Below are 17,145 nucleotides of genomic sequence, written 5' to 3'. Positions count from 1 at the left end.
TTGTCATTCTCTGTTAAATTGCTGTCAATGAAACACAACACTTCTGCACAGATGTTACACAACGGCGAATTGTTACATGCTTCAGTTCAAGTCCTCTCTCCGGCATCATGTGCTATTTTGTTTTGTTGCGTTGTTTGTCCATTTTCCATTTCTGGTGAAAGCCCACCAGAACTTCCTGCAATTGGTCTGATGGTCCGAACCGTCCAAAAAGGAATTTTCACACTTCAACCAAACCAAACCAAACCACGGTCCGGCTGCTTGGGCTGGGCCGTCGTCCGGGGCAGGTTTCACACCTGTAATTTTGATTTGGATTAGATAGCGACATTCTTATGTTTATTTCCTTAAATGAACAAATTATTCTGTCATTATTGTCATACTCTTAAGTAGAGACAAAATACTATTATTATATGAGCGACATAAACAAAGAAAACCATCAGAAGAGAAGATTAGCTGTTTCTATAAAGTTATTTGTAATGCCCGCCAATTGTTCAGATTCTCCTTGAAATCAGATGAAACAGGCCTGTATGTACATTTTCAGAGCGTACGTTGCAGGAGGAGATTTATATTTAGATAATTTTAGTTTTGATATCATATTTTGAGGTTTTTACAGTGGCCGCGTCTGTCCACGGCGGCCTCCAAAATCAACAAAATATGAAAGTTCCTTGTAGTAGCTTTAATTAATCAATTACTCAATCAACACTATGGTAGTCTGAAACTATTTTGAAATCATCAGTCTTTTCTTTTTTGTAGCAGACCAGCTCACTCTACATTATATCTTACTTGTAGTCCATATTATCTGTAATGGTGCTCTGCGTTATAAGAGGATAGATGGTCAAGTGTCATTTGCATTTAACATAATGATACTGGGTTCCTTGTTGCGTATCGTCTTTGTGAACACACCGCATTGGATCTACATCATCAGGCCTTTAACCTACATTAACACAAACTCAAGTCAAGTGCACTCTGCAATAACTTGCATCTCATCTCTATTAGGCTATTATGGCAGTGCACTTGTCTGGGGCAAAGAGCAGATTGAGGAGCAACATGGTAGAATTATTAAATTGTTCCTACCGTTTCTTTTTTTGATGTAGATTTCTATAATGCAGTCACACTGTATGGAAATGTTCCACTTTAATGACTCTTAGTATGCGTAGGCCTTCCATTGGTCACAATCAGGGTGTAGAAACACAGTAAATGAGTTGTTCCTTTCCCTCTGGTATTGTCACTGCTGTTCCAGTTCCCATGTATCAGCCTTGGGCTCTGTAAACGAACAAGGTAGAGTGTGTGTTAGCTGCTGGGTCTCTAAGTTCCGCTGTGCAGCCCTGGGGTCATCTTCTATCAGCTTTCATGTTGCTTTTTTTATTGTTAAATGTGTTTTACAACCAGTCCAAGTGTGAATATGCTAAAAAATGGTAATTACATGCCAGCACAGGACATGTGTGACTTGTAGTTTTGGCTGCTGAATAATGTTCCTGACAGATTTTGCATGTCGTGCCATATCTGCACAGTTTTTGTTTGTGCCCTCCAGTCCACCACAGAGTGGTTTTGATATTCATCGCCTTGCTTACGGGCATGTTAGTAATATCGGTGTGTCAATTAGATGTACTATGAGGCACGTACAGTTGCCAGGATTTGAAAGCGTCAAGCTCCTGGAAAAAAAAAAGAAATCGAGCCAACTTTTTCTGTAATTAGAAAAATGTTGTAATGGTCATAAAAAACCTGTTTTATTGGTGCATTTTTTCCAATCCAGCCCCTTATTGTTAGTCTGGCTCAGTGCAAAAATAACAAAATACACCTACCAGCACCTCTGTGTGTTCTATTATAGCACCAAACAGATGTGTGCATGAACAGCTGTGGACAGTTTGTATTTATTTATACTACTCTTTGGAGTCTGCTTGGACAAGGCCTTCCACACCTGTGCAGTAGATCAGTGTGTCATGGCCACATGCACAAGTCCACAGATGAGTCAACACATTCACAGCAAATCGGGGGTCTTATCCTCTCACATAACTTGTGAAACATTTAAACTGTGCTCACTTTCTGTTTTACCTCTTAAAGAGGTATGGAAAGTGCTTGGAAAAGGGCGGGCACTTTCACAAGCACTTGGCATATGATTGGATGAACCATCTGTCTGTCATCATCTATCATGTAACTAATAAGATCAGTGATGTAGTCGAACTCTTGCCAAAGCCTTTTGGGAGAAGAGTGAAAACATCTTTTCCATTGAGGAGAGCCTTCACTGCTCTTCTTTGCTCTCGTTTCAGTGAGGAAATATTCTCCAGTTCTGATACGACTGATGCTATCACAGCATCGACGGAGCTGGCAGTGTTGTGTTCAAATGAACCGTTATTTCTCTGTGTTGTCACACCTGAATCACACCTGTACCTTCCAGTAGTTCCAAAGCAATTTAAAAAAATGATCTTAGTGCTCATGCAAGACCTCAGTTCTCTATTGTCCTGCCTGAAATGTCACCTGCAGCAAAACTAGACAGTGTTAAGCAAGGTTTTCTATGCCAGCACTGATCGCAGGTTGTTTTTCTATTTTCTGTTTCAAGGACTTTATTCCCCTTTTTGCTGTGGTATCAAAAGAAGTGTTTAGTGTCATTCAGTTGTATCATCGTGACAACTCCTGTTTGGTCACAAGCACATAAACTTGAAGCTACAAAAATAAAACCAAAGTTGCACTAATTACCAGTTACTACTAATTTCTACTCCTGTTAAAATCAATAGATCCTGAGAACACAAAAGGACTTTTCAGTCCTCTGCATTATTGCAGGTTTTACTTCTAGAAAAGGTAGAATTAGCTAAAGCTGGGTAGAAATAATGGCCATTGATTCCCCATTTAGGTTTAGTTTCACCGCTTCATGGAGTCGGCTCCCTGTGCAGAACTATATGTGGCCTGCGACTACAGCTCATTAATCATAAATAATTTGAATGGTGGCTGACAGATCTAGTCACCAGAGACGGAGATAAGAGCAGCTCTCTGTCAAAGACCACTTTGATGAAGCTGTGAGAGTTCGACAGTGTGCTCTTCACCTGCAGAGTGCTGAAATACCTCTGACTGTTTTTTTCCGTCAGTGATTTCACCCAATTTGTAACGACTCCATGTGCATCATTAAGTGAGAGTCGGAATGAGTATCTTTCTGTTTAATCAACAGTAACACTTCCACAGTTAACTGCAATTAAAATATTTGGATAGGTTCATTTTCTGTTCATTTTTTTTTCAAGATTTGTTTTGCCCACTGCTTTTGTAAATTACATGAGACGTGGGTTTAAGAAATATGAATACTGTCAGAGTAATTGAATGTGCTTCCCACAGAAAACGCTCAATCCTGCTGTGCAACAAAACAAACAAATCAATTATAAGTTTGGGAGGTAAAATCACAGTTCTGTGGGCTGTTTTTTTTCCTGCCTTGTGCCTTCTTTAAGACTACGTATGCCTGTTTTTCCCCTCATTTGCCTCAGCTTCACGTTATTAGCTCGTTGTTCCAAGATCTCCTCAGATCTGAAAGCGTGGGATAATGGTCGGTATTATACAGATTAACCAGAAACCCGACTCTGACGTCAGATAACAGGTTCATGAGGAGTCACTGGATGTTGCTGGACCCATTTATTTGTTCTCTGACACAGCTATTTAAGGCTACACACAGCTGTAACTGCCCTGAATAATTACATTGTAGGTAGTAGAACATGTGAGGCGACTATTTTAGCCTTTAACTCGCGCTGTTTGCTGAGTCACTGAGTTCAGTTTTGTATATTCTAGTAGGAGCTGATATTAATGGACAGAGGACATCTAATGTATTCTGTTGGAAACCATATTAAAGATTGAACATTAGTTTTGATACTGTCCATCTACCATGTTGTTCCCTCTGAGGGAATGTTCGTACTCTTGCATCTTATATCCTCTCCTCACTTATGTATTCTTTCATCTGGTTTCTCGTTATTAAAATGGACCCGAGCGCTGCGGTGCCGCAGACCTGCGGGCGGGTTCTGATTAGGTTTAGAATAAAACAAAGGCAGGGTCAGTCGGAGAGCAGTGTCGGAGAAAACAAAAACATCTATTCAAGGAAATTACAAACTTTGAGTCTCTGCTCGTCCATGTCGCTATCTCTACAAAATTCCTGTAATAAGCTGCTGCCCCATGTACGAGTGCAGCCGATCCCAGTGTTTGATAAAGAAGCAGGCTGACTCTCTGTGTTGTGCACAGACTAGTAACAGGTAAGATGCTATATACTTCCAGCAATCTGTAGTTGTTTACTTTGGTCCCAGTTTCCACTTTATTGTATTACACAGATTGATTCTTTCTTTGTTCAGTGTTTCCCATTGATGAAATCTCTTAGTCCTGTTCTCCCGGACTTTAGGTGAGATTATCAAGGGACACACAGGTACTATAATGACGTGGTGAAACTGAATTTACACTCAAAACTATAAATGCAACACTTGTGGTTTTGCTCCCATTTTTCACAATTTGATGTTAATCATTGAAGACCTTTTCTGTAAACACAAAAGCTATTTCTCTCATATTTCAAGCATAAATATGTGAAACATCCATGTTAGTGAGCAGTTCTCCATTGCCAAGATAATCCATCTACCTGACAGGTGTTGCATCAAGATGCTTTTAAAAATGTAGGATTTTTAGACAGGTGTTCCCCCAGACTGTTCACAATGAAAGGCCACTCTAAAATGCGCAGTTTGATCTTGGAAAAAGGAACATTTATTAGGCACTGAACTGTGGACTTCAGAAACACAGATATGTAGAAATGTGACCACTATTTGGCCATACCATAAAATCCAATAATCTGAATTTTAGGACTTTTGACAAGTCATAAATTGATTGGATTATGATGTTAATGCTACTTTAATAAAGTTGCACCAACTGCATTCTCACTCTTGAATGTGTTTTTTGGAAAATTTTGTATTGATCACACTGTACCAACTCACTGTACCGAAATGAAACCAACATTGGACCAATAACGCAATTATTTTTTTGAATGTTGTTAACAGAATTAATCAGAGAAGTGTGTGGGCTTATGCAAGGCTTCCTCAAAAACACCCAAAAAACCCTCTAGAATTAATAAATACAATTATCCCTGTCAAATTTTAACTTTTATTTAATATGGATAAGCGCAAGTTTGGTTCTCTGATTAGGAACTTTGGACATAAAGTCACGTGGGAAGTCAGAAAAACGTACAGCATTTGGTTTTATGCCAGCAGTAAAAGCAGAGGTGCTGTGGACTTAACAAACAGCAGTTAAACAGCCATCATATAAATGTGATGTAGACATGGCAGTGGTGGTACATAAATGGCACAACAATGAACCTCAGGATTTCGGTACAGTGTGTGCATGCATTTAAATTGCCATCAATAAAATGTACCTGTGTTAGCTGATCACAGCTTATACCTGCAGAAACCATAAGCCCACCGCCAGCATGGACCATTCTTTGATAGGCAACTTCGGCTCGCTGTTTCTCCATGATATTAGTCTTTATGCAAAGCTAAAGTAGTCGCCACCTGGATGCAGCTGTGTACGAACCGTACAGACAAGACATATTTTCTTATTTTATCTAAATCAGAGAAAGCTGAGTATGATTGATGGACTTTCTAAATTGATTTTATTTTTGTATTGTGCACACAAAGTGCACAGCCCTCACCAAAAGTACAGTTGCAATGTTCAAACAATTTCCTTCCTGAGTCTTAATCTGTCTTCTCTCCCAAGTTTGACAAATAAAATCTACTACATAAAAGTTTCCCTTTCTAAAGCACAACTCAAGATTCTCATACTTATCTAGTCAAAAAGAATCATCATAAATAGAGGACATTTTAGTAAAACGTATCTCCCTGAAGTCCTCATAAGAAGCCCAACAAAACAATGTTTGCCAACATGTAGACTATTTCTTTACACTGAAGGTTATTTTCTTTATTTCAAGTGCTTGCAGCGGTCAAACACACTTAGCTGAAGTCCCATACTGTAGATTGCAGTGTTTTGTATTTCTTCAGTCCTCCAAACAAGCATCTTTTACAAAAGAAGGACGCGCAAGGGCTGCACATAAGTAGCGAGTATAAAACAGGCTACACTGCTTTTCAGTTTCTAAATCTGAACAAAGCAGACAGAGCTGGACTCTGCAGCAGTGCAACGCTGGCTGATAAAGAGCTCGACGGCCAGAGTCCCTGATAACTGGAGGCCCACGTGTGCTGCCATAATGAGACAGATTTGGACGGATTAAGCACCAAGTGGTGATGAAAAATGGCAGCCAACATGTCACCCTTCACCAGCGGGAAGAGATCCCAGCCTGTAGCAGCGCGTCCTGCCTGCTGGTACTGCCCTTCACAGTTCTCCGGGAGCCTGCTGTGTCGAGCTTTAGGAAAGCTTCGAGTTTGTGTCGCTCCTTTAGATCGTCCTCTCCAAATAGAGAAGTGTTTGATTTACAGTTAGTCTTATTAATGTACTCTCCAAATCAAGATCATAGACAAATGTTGTGGAGATGATGACTAATTAGGCTCATGAGTTACAATTCATCAAGGTCATTATCTGAAATCCGAGAAGTAGTATTTTCTCCGCCTTCCTCACACACTTTCTTTGCTTCCTCTGTGACTCCACCCCCAACTGTGAACCCAGATGCCCCTCACTCCGTGATCACACAGCCTCTTACTTTGTATTGTAGCATCGTGCCAAACAGCAGCATTTTCCTGGCAATGACAGTCACTCTTTGACCTTGGCAGTCGACCTCCTTGTCCCTTGAGTCTCTGTGCAACCATTCAGTACAATAAATGCCTGGAGAGCCTCGCTGTAAGTGAGGTAAAGGTGAAAAATTTACAAAAAAACGCTTCATGATGACTTATGTCACTGTTTTGTTGTCTTCTTCCAAAGCCAGCCGTTGGATTTGAGTCTTTCAGCTGCACTTTTTGCCTCCCAGCAGCTCTAGGTATTGCATTTTCCAAGTGTTGAGAATCCTCTGAGTGAGACACAGTCCCTCGATAAATAAACAACAGATGCTCAAATGTCTTCTTTGACTCATGCTTGATCTTCAGTATTGTGCGCCATTTTCATACACTTCAACTACGTTACAGTGTGCTCGGTGTGTAGAGTTGGTTTTGTTTTCAAAACAGAATATGGTGTAATAAATCAGTGATCCTGTGTAGCTCAGCGGGAGGAGCAGGGACTGTTGCACTGCTTTGTTTGAGGGCTGCATCACGGAGGTGCAGACACTCGCAGTGTGTGAGTGTCTGTGTGTATGTAAAGATACATGAAAACATTAAACACACATCCATAAACCCAATGCGATGGCTGTTGGATCATAAAAAAATACCTTAATAGAGAAAGAGAGATCCACACACCAATTCTTTACAAAAGACTGGTATTTATCTGATTGGTGTGGATATGTATAATATAATTTGTAAGGTTTGTTATAACTGCTTGATATGTATCGCAGGATGGACATATGATGAATTGTGCGCATTTAAAGTGGCAACTTTATACATTCTAGAGGCAGTCTGAGTAAAATATATAAAGGATGTCATAATCAGATGTCTTGTGTTACCCGCATCCCAAAGATAGTCAGTCTGCTATCATAGAGAAGTAAAGAAAACTAGAAAATATTCATATCTAATGAGCTGAAATTTTCTACATAAAAATACACCAGTTTTAGCCTAAATCCTTAAGTAGCACTGCAACAAAGAAAAGTCTTGTTTCATTTAGGTTGTTTAATGTTGATTATCTTATAAAAAATAATAACTTGCTTGAGATCTTGAATGTTAAAATCTTTACACAAAGTAAACAGCAGTGAGGAAGCACTCGAGATGGACTCACTGCTTTCAGATTCTCATTCTCACCTCTGTGACTTATTTTTAGATAAAGCATCTCAGGCAACAGACATTTGTAAACATGAATATTTTTCTGATGAATTCTGGCATTGAAGACTTGAAGCAAAAAAAAAACCACATCACTTTTCTCGTCCTTAACAACATATCCTTTAATGCTGAGCTTGAAAGGTCACGCTTAATTGTGGAAATGGTGGTTTGGCCAAATCACAGTTAAAGATCAAATATAAAATAAACTTTATCAATCCCACACAGGGAAATGTAGGTGGCACAGCAATAGAATTACTTCTCCAGTATAGTCTGATGTTCATTTTGTTAATTGTGTTTCCCTTTAGAGTGAGATGAGTCAATCCAGTGCAATAAACAGGGCTCACGAAACTCAGATTAAACTGTCAAACTAGATGACGTTGATCAAATATGAATCAAGATTCTGTTCCTGCCCTGCCTTTTTCTTGTCTAGATGAGTTTCTTTCATAGATCAGTCATTTTTAAATTGGGAGAAAATAAATGGCATCACACTATGAATGTCTACCATATTACACACAACAAAACTAATATGAAAGGTACTAAACACCATATATAAAAACATGGTAACCATAAAGGCAGTTGACAGGGAGTCTGATTTTGTTTCAGTTTTTGGTATTATAGCTTTTATTTGACATTTTGACAAACTGAACCATGGACATTAGAGTTATGTGGTTTGTTCTTTTACCAATATGTCTCCAGGACGCCCTCGAAATGCTTTTGAAAATCATGTAATATGTTTTCAAGTAAAAATGTCAAACATTTACTGGTTTCCAGTTGTCAAATATGAAGATTTGCTGCTTTTTGCTGCTTGTGAATTGAATATCTTTGGCCAAACAAAACCAGCAGTTTGAAGTTGTGACCATTGCCTCTGGGAATCGACACTATTGTCTGACATTTCAAAGATGAAATAATAATCAGCCAGTAATGCTGTATGAATCAGATTCAGACGGCTTTATTGATTCCAAGAAGGGCAGTTTATTTGTAGCTTACCCGGTGCTGCACGCAACTGCAAAGCTCTGAGGAAGGACAAAGTAGAATAAAATGACCATGATATGTCACCGGAGATTAAGAAAACACACTGAGCTGAAAAGCTCGCTTCTCTGACAACAACACTACAGCTGCAGTGTCCCCCCTGGACATTTATAATCCATAACCTGTGTGTTGTTTGCCCTTTTTTTTTTAATTAATGCCAAATGTTTGCAAAATGAATGTCGGTTTATGAGTTGTTAACTGTTAAATTGAGCATTATGTTAATGGAGTTTGGCAGACAATAAGACAGGCAGTCACTGAACTCAGACTCCAGAGTGTGTATTTTCAGAGCAGTGGGCTTTTGTTTTCAGGATAACAGGCTTAGCTTTACAACTTGAAAGTTCTAAACAGCTGATTAACTTGCAGCTGAGGACTCAGTATCACTTGTTATTGTCAAATTGCAATGTTGCACTTGTCTTTTGCTCCTGCATTGTTCCTGCAGCCTGCCTGAGCTTCCTCGAGTCTGGGGACAAGGGGGTGTTGGGAAAGTACTCGCTTCAACCATACCCTGTCTGTTAAATAGGATTTCAACCTATTTAATATACCGTTTATGGCTCCTCTTGCTATTTAGACTTCAGTAGTCATTTTTGGATGTGCAATTGTTACATATTTCTCCCTTAATTAAAATGAGTCCTAATACTGCTCATCACAGACTTGCCAAGGCTTTGCGCAGTTTAATCACGACATTACACAACGTTTGATTCCTCAAAGATTAATGGGTTTTCAAACCGTGATGCCTCACTTCCATTTGTAGAATGCCAGAATGCCATTTTATTACTATCGGTTTGAAGGATAATACCAGCGTAATGCTTGGTTTTTTCCTTTCACCATTGAAGGAGGTGAAAAAACAACTGCATTCAAATGCTACTGCTGCCTGAATCAACATAATTCATCACATTCACGGCACATTTGTTGCATTTCTTGAATTTTAACACCACAGTCATTGTAGGTCATTTCCATTTTGTGATTATTACATCTAAATGTTGCCCTCCAATGCCGCCTGAAGCTTCATTTTGCCTTTTAACTTCGGCTGGAAGTATCCAATTGTAAGTAGTGACAGCACAAGTGAAGATAATGATTTGCAGCATATTCATATCATGTTTAAAAAAAAACTGCAGTTACACATGCCAATCATTGTCAGTTATTGGTATTCATTAATGCAGCAGCACGTCTCAGAGAGCTGCTACGATGATGGGACTCCGTGACTTCATCAGATAAAAAGCAAGACTGTAGTAGATCAGACTGTTATAGCCTCTGAATGTGGCGAAATACATTAGAGGGTTTGTAATTTTCACGAGCAATGATGGGCTAGAGGATAGGAATAAAATGACACTCTTTAGTTCATTCAGTCCGTGATGCAAAAGTACAAAACCATCTGTGTCCTTTCATCTCCGTCTTCACAGGCCACTAAAGAGCTGAAACAGTACGACAACAAGATCATCGAGTGCACCTTCGCCAATAACAGCTGGGTGTTCATGAGGCAGAGGGTGGACAAGAGCTTCCCTAACTCCTACGACACGGCGATGGGTGAGACTTTGTCCTTCGCCGTCCAACGGTTATTTATTAATTTCTCACTGTCTCCTCTATCTTTGTCTCCATCTGCGTGAAAAACCGCCAGTCGGCCTGCGATTAATGGCTCGTTTTATCTGTGTTTCACATCAGCCTCCTGTCCTCGTTTGATTTCTGTATTGTGAGAGAGATTTTGTCTCTGTGTGTCTGTGTGTGTCGAGGGGCAGACGTTCTGCTGTGTACTTGCCGCTAAGAATGCACACAGACAGTCTGGCCTTGTATTTCGTGCCCAGAATGCTCTTTTCGGAGATCTGGGATGAGATGTTTTGTTTATCTCCTTAGTTTGAATAGGGAAAACTGACATTTGCAGCAAAATTCAAGAATTGCAACATTGTTATATATTTATGACAGGTCCCAGTTTTGTATTTTAAAGCTGCACTCATCATTGTTTTGTAGCAACAATGGAGCAAATGATTGTGTATGTAAAGGAGTCATTCGTAGTAACAGACCAACAGATAATTAGCAACAGATTTTAGCATCATTCAGCTCATTAGCTGCATTTACATGGACCCTAATTTGCCATAAATAATCAGAAATACAGCCCACTCAGAGTAAATGTGCTTCATGTAACCTCCTCAGTCGAAAGAGACCGAACCGATCCAGCTGGATCTGGATGAATTTTCAATCTGATTGAGAGAGGGAGCGTAAACCTTTAATAACAGCCATGTAAATGCTTATTCTGATTGTTTTTCTCTGGTTGGAATAAATATATTCTTTCTGTTCATGCCCCACATGGAGGTAGGTGAAGTGACACAAATGAATTCCCAGAAGGGACAGAAACATGGCGATAGCAAAACTGAACTGGTCGGTAGTAAATACAACTTCTCTTTAAAAACGCTAATGTTGTTCACAGGATACAATGTGGGTCCAGCTTGAAAATTACTATGTGGAAACACGTATTTTTCTTCTTTGTTTACTTGCGGTTGGCAAACAGGACATCTCCTCTGTCTTGTTTGTCTGTTGTATTTCCATCAAATTAGATGCTTCACAGCAGGCAGAACCAGTGTTTGACTGTGGTTGGGTGATGTCCAGCCCCTTTTACATGTACTCTCAAAAGCTGGTTTCAGGCCGTAGCTGGCAGCTGTTTTCAGAGAAAAAGCTCTGATAAACTCTGTGTGCACTACCTGCTCAGCACCAGTTCACAATCGGCTGGTGAACACTGGAGCATTCAGCAGCTAAAGACAAAGATATTTCCCCCAGGAGCTGGTGGAGACCAAAACAGGGCTACAACGAATGTTAGACTTCTACTTGTCAGATGGCTTGAAACACAACTCCAAATGAACGCTAATCTTGTCTGCTGGCTATGTAATTTACAAACCTGTCCACCATGAAAACTTTATAAAATGATAATATATTTACGGTTTGTTCCACTGCCACAAGCAGCAAAGAATTCAATTAATCCTGCTTTAAAAATCTCATAAAAATGTTGTTGAAGCCCTCGGGCTACTAAAGCAGAGCTAGATTAGCATCGTCATCATTTCTTTCTTTGCCGTGCTGAAAAATGTGTCCAAACGAGAGCATAATATGAATAGTATTAGTTGCAGCTTATTATCATTCTTTTATCAGCTTTTTTTTTTAGATTTAGTTGCTGTATAATGGCAATATACTGATAACAGTTTTTAAAGTTTAAAGTTGATTGTCTTTAGAAATCTAGGAGCTGTAAGAGTAACTTCTATAAAAGAAAGAAGAGTGGAAAAAGTGATTAACTCATTTTCTTTCTCAAATGATCCTGTCTATGAAAATTGCACAGCTATAACAGCTTCCTGAGGAAACAAATGGAGGAAAACAAAGTGAGCAAGACTGTAAAGAATGCAAAAATAATAGTTAAGCGAAGTAATAAACCTTATTTCAGTAGCACTTATCTAAAATGCTGACTTTACAGTACTGTACGAGGAGGCACATAAAAGTACAAATTGAGGCAATAAAAACAAGAAGTACAAGCAGGAGAAAATACATTTAAAGAATGAATTGATAGAAGAAGATAGAAAAGATAGTCCTGAATTATTGAGCTTTAGATCCTCGGGCAGGCTGTTGTGCAGCCTCGGCGGACAGATGGCAAAAGCACCTTTTATCTAAAATCTAGACAGATAGCACAACGTTTCTCCTGGAGATGATAATAACACTATGTGCTGTTTAGAAACTAATACATACACCTCTACATGTTATTGGAAACATGGCGTGGCCATGCATGTGTCGACTGCTAAAGTCCCGCCCTTCATAGTTACTGTTGCTATGCATTCCATTCAAGAATGCCACACGTCCAATTTTCAGTGATAATTATAGCAGATCTATCACTCAAAATTGGTTTTGAAAGTATGGATCCGTTATTTCAGGCAGAAGTGAAGAACAGCGGGCTTCTCATTTGTAGCTTGGAAACGCTCGAACTAAGTTCTCTCCTAAGTTAGGGCGTAAAAGCACCAGTTAGTTTGTAACTAAGTCAGCAGCTGAGATTAGTTGCACCATGATTATTTGGGGCAGTTTGTACATAAAGTGATAACTAAGCCAATTGGCCAATCAACAATCAAAAGTAGAGTTGTATCATCATGGTTACATTAGACTGAGTACAGCCTAAAGTACACAGTACTGTTGTGAAACAGTCAGGAAATAATGTTTTCTTTCTGTGATTAACTGGCTTTCTCACTACTAATGTTCCCTCTCCTCATTAAAATGGATTCAAATGGACACAAACCAAAAGAAGCTTCTTGCAGCATAAACTGAAAGCCAGACGCAGACGTCTAGGCTGGGTACACACACACAAAAAAAAACAAGCAAAGACACAACTGAGAGACTATCATTGATTGGTTCAACTCCACCTGAGTAGCGCCCACTTTCAGAGATATTTCAGGCCGACTGTGGCTGACTGGCCATCGCAGCGGGATATCAGATTACGTGTCTCCAAAAGTTTTAACCTTATCATCTCGCACCGCTGCTTTTTTTTGTTCCTCTCCTGTTTTTTTTTTTTTTTTTTGGCATTCCCTGCGGCCCCCACCGCCACAGCCTACACTGACTACACCCTTTCAAAATGATTGAGATGACTGCCATTTTCGCCACAGCGCCTGATTCAGTCTGAATGTGGCCACAGCTCTCTGGCGGCCATGAACCACTTGGCATCATAGCACTTGGTAGTAAGCTGAAATATCAGTAAGTTGGGTCTCTGTTGGATTACTCAGTAGCAAAACTGCTGCTGAATAATGGGAAAAAAGATCATGTGTGGCAGAAAAGCTGCTGTTTTACCATTAGTGAGTATAATTCTTTTGACAATTTATTACATATAATTTGCCTCCTGAAAGTGCATCGCAATAAAAGGATAAAACAAATCAATGCATAGGGATAAAATTTCAGTGAAAATTGTAAATACTTGGAATCATTATTATATTGTTATATGATCCATTGCACTTAATAAAAAAAACCATGGTGACAACATGCGCTGGTGGTTAGTTAGTGAGAGAAGGTGAAACAATTGGTTGTTTTTTTGCGTCATTGAACACAGAGCAATGTAACAGCATGATTGGCTGTGAACTTTAACAACCGAAGCTCTAAATCACCACAAAACTAACTACTATGATCAAAGCGGAGAAGAGAATAACAACACAGCGTGCTTGTGCTCGTTTTTGCTGCTGACAGGCTCAGATTGTTATTTTAAGTGCCTCACATTATCTAACATTATGTCATTATGTCTAACATTATGGAAAGGGTCGGTACAGTGAGAGACCTTTTTTGTTTTGTTTCGCCAGAACAGCTGATTTATTGCTCTCGCAAAACTGACCAGTCTCCCTGTGCAAAACTATAATTTTAACACGACATGAAGGAGCGTGGAGCTTGCGGTGCAGGTGACAGCTCGGTCTGAGTGATGCTCCACAGTTCAAATATTTATAAATGAACTAAAGGAGGATGCACACATTTACTTTCTTTGACTGTGTGAAAATGTGTTGTTTTCACATCACTGATGGCATCTCATGGGTAAAACATTCTCATGTAGGCTGATAAATGAGTTTGAGTGGCACACTTATCTGAAAAAAAAAACAAAGAAACGTTGAATTATCATATTGACCAGTCAAATTTGGGGGAATCTCTAATTTAAATGTACCCTAGAGGCACGTGTAACTATTTGGTTGGTTTTTTGTTGATTTATTCAGGGAAAGTTCACTGAGAGCAAAGCTGTTTGCATCAGGAACACCTTGATCACAGTCACTCAGGCTGCAGTTAAAAACATTCACACCTGGATGCTGCTGATCTGTCAGCCACTTTCATTAATGCTTAAATCACAACTTGGTTATTAACCAGGTCTTTTTTTTTAAATGTACACACAGCTGGTGCAACAAGCTGCAGGTTGTGCTCAGGTTTGCACATGTAAACAGCCTATCCTGGTTTCAGAAACCTAGAATCCTGGTTTCTGAATGTTGCCTGTCGGTGCAGAACTAAATGCCTGAGGTGGTGAGACATCAAAACACACCTGCAGGCAGACAATCAGAAACTTGTTTAGCAAACAGTCAATTAGGTATTTGTGTTTCATAATTTTTTCTTTCGCCTGCGCTAAGAAAAGCGTGACACAAATTCGCTGGATGCTGGATGAGTCTGTCGCCACCTCTGTTGTAACTTCCTTCCTCTCTCCTGTGTGTGTGTATGTATGTGTGTTGTTTCTCTCCACAGCTGTGTGTAAAAGCATCCAAGAGCCCGTCACTAAGGAAATCCTCTTGGAGTACGTGGACCGCTGTGCCCAGGCGGTCCAAGCCCAGAACCGGAAACGCCCGGCGGACCCAGACTCTGAGCTCATGCCCCCTCCTCCTCCAAAGAGACCTAACAGGGCCATCCCGTAGCCCACAGCTGGGCCCTCTGGACTGCTCACCAGTCAGTGTAAATCACCAGCCCAATCAACACCCCAACTGAAACAGACATTTCAAGGCTTTCTTACCCTCAGCACATTTGCTTTATCAGCCTGTACATGCAAAGGACTTGAGAAACCTTTAATTGACTGCCTCAACATCATTCATTTACCTTCTAGACTTCTTTGTAGCTTTAATTGCTGGTGTTCTTATTAAAATGAGATTCATGATGCTTAGTTTATTTTTTTGTTTTCCTATTTATCTTTTTTAAAAGTTTGAGCTAATTGGTATTTATCAACAAGGACTTTGTTATGGCTACGGTTAACACCTGACAATTAAGACCTTGTTTATGTTTTGTCAACTAGTTCCTTGTTTGTATTGAAGGAAGAGTAAACCTCGTCAAAGCTCAGTCTGCTGTCTCAATGCATTTAAATCGGGAAAACAACACTTTAATTATAGTTTGCTGCATCACAGCAAACTATCATTTAATTTAACACAAAGCTGCATTAGTTTTGCCTTTTAATTAAGTTAACAGAAAAATGTTGCTGTTCAACACATAATGTTCAGTTAGGGGTTTAATGTTTATCTAGCGTCACCAGAATTAGATCTCAGCTCTGTGTTTCATCAGATTTTGTCCCAAGGAAGCCCATCTGTGTGGACTTCTGTTTTAAAGGCCACATGTGTGGGCGGGGAGATGACAACATGATTACACAGACTCAACAAAGCAGCACAAACGGTGAAATCGAGCTACAGATGGGTGACCAGTCAACATACACCAACATAAAGTTCCTTAGAAAGGTGAACAACTTCAATGCTGAACGTCATTCTTCCTGAAGATATTCCGTAAACTGATGTTTTATTGCGCAGAAGATGACAACAACAGTGACAACAGCTTTCTGAAACGGTCTCTGGACTCCAGTATGGGAAATTGTGCTGGCCACGTGTTTCATTAATAATAAGGTGAACAGTGCAACAAATTACGTTCATACTGACACTGTTTTCGATGCCTCAGCCAGGCAGATACGACCGCATAGTTTCATATATTGTGTTTTATAATGGGTTTATTTTTTATGGCTTTTAGTTTGTTTTAGCTCTGTGTTTAAAATGAGGAGTCACTTGTATCTGTGAGGACACGGCTGCTGCTGGAGGGTGCTGCTGCCCCGACCCTGCTGGAACACGCAGGGGATGGAAGAAATAAAGTGAATGAAGTCCTGATTGTTTTTGTACATATATTAAGGGCGTAAATCACAAGTTTCATCATGATACAATATTAAATAGGTTCTTTGGACAGCGATGATGTGATAACCAGTGATATCACAAAGTCTGCCGTGATACAATTTCAGTTCAATTCAGTTCAGGGGCCTGCGATCGATATCAGACGGTAAGATTTAACACAGTCAGTTACATTTATGTCTCTCACAAAAGGCAACTAATTATGATTCAACAATAGGTTTACTCTCATTTCAAACAAGAGAATTCACATTATGCACCTGAATCATCCAGTGCATCTGACACACTCAGTGTCCCCAAAACACCTCTCCACTCGGGTGGGATTCCTCGATAATTCCTGTCAGTCCCTCATCAAAAGACCGAGGTGTCCTCTTTGCCCTGCCAGTGAGACAAACACACACTCACACTGCCTGAGGCTCTGTACTTTTTACTTTCTACTTTTATGTCAGACCACCTCTCTTTTTTTATTTCATTTCAGGGACTGTCCAACCTTGTGAGGCAGCAGCATTCACACTGTCCACCACATACTGCCACTCTGATGGCACTCCAAGCACCACATTTTTTCTTGTCCCAGCCGCCACAAAAAAGTCACACTGTGTGAAATTTGTTTTTTAAGCCTTTCTTGAGATGCGACACATATCGAGTTGACT

The 17,145-nt window shown here is 39.8% G+C and overlaps 1 protein-coding gene across 1 annotated transcript in view; it reads left to right on the top strand.

Moving 5' to 3' along the window:
* rngtt (RNA guanylyltransferase and 5'-phosphatase) overlaps positions 1–16,480 on the top strand; it is a 125,974-nt gene extending 109,494 nt beyond the window's left edge. The window contains exons 15-16 of the mRNA XM_084737479.1: positions 10,277–10,400; positions 15,093–16,480. Of these exons, the coding sequence (XP_084593605.1) occupies positions 10,277–10,400; positions 15,093–15,259 (291 nt within the window). The 3' untranslated portion in view covers positions 15,260–16,480. The remainder of the gene's footprint in view (positions 1–10,276; positions 10,401–15,092) is intronic.
* Positions 16,481–17,145: the final 665 nt, after the last annotated feature.

This window comes from Lutjanus erythropterus, chromosome 15, assembly GCF_056507025.1.
Source record: "Lutjanus erythropterus isolate fLutEry1 chromosome 15, fLutEry1.hap2, whole genome shotgun sequence".
NCBI lineage: Eukaryota > Metazoa > Chordata > Actinopteri > Lutjaniformes > Lutjanidae > Lutjanus > Lutjanus erythropterus.
This window is presented reverse-complemented; position numbering and strand designations above follow the sequence as displayed.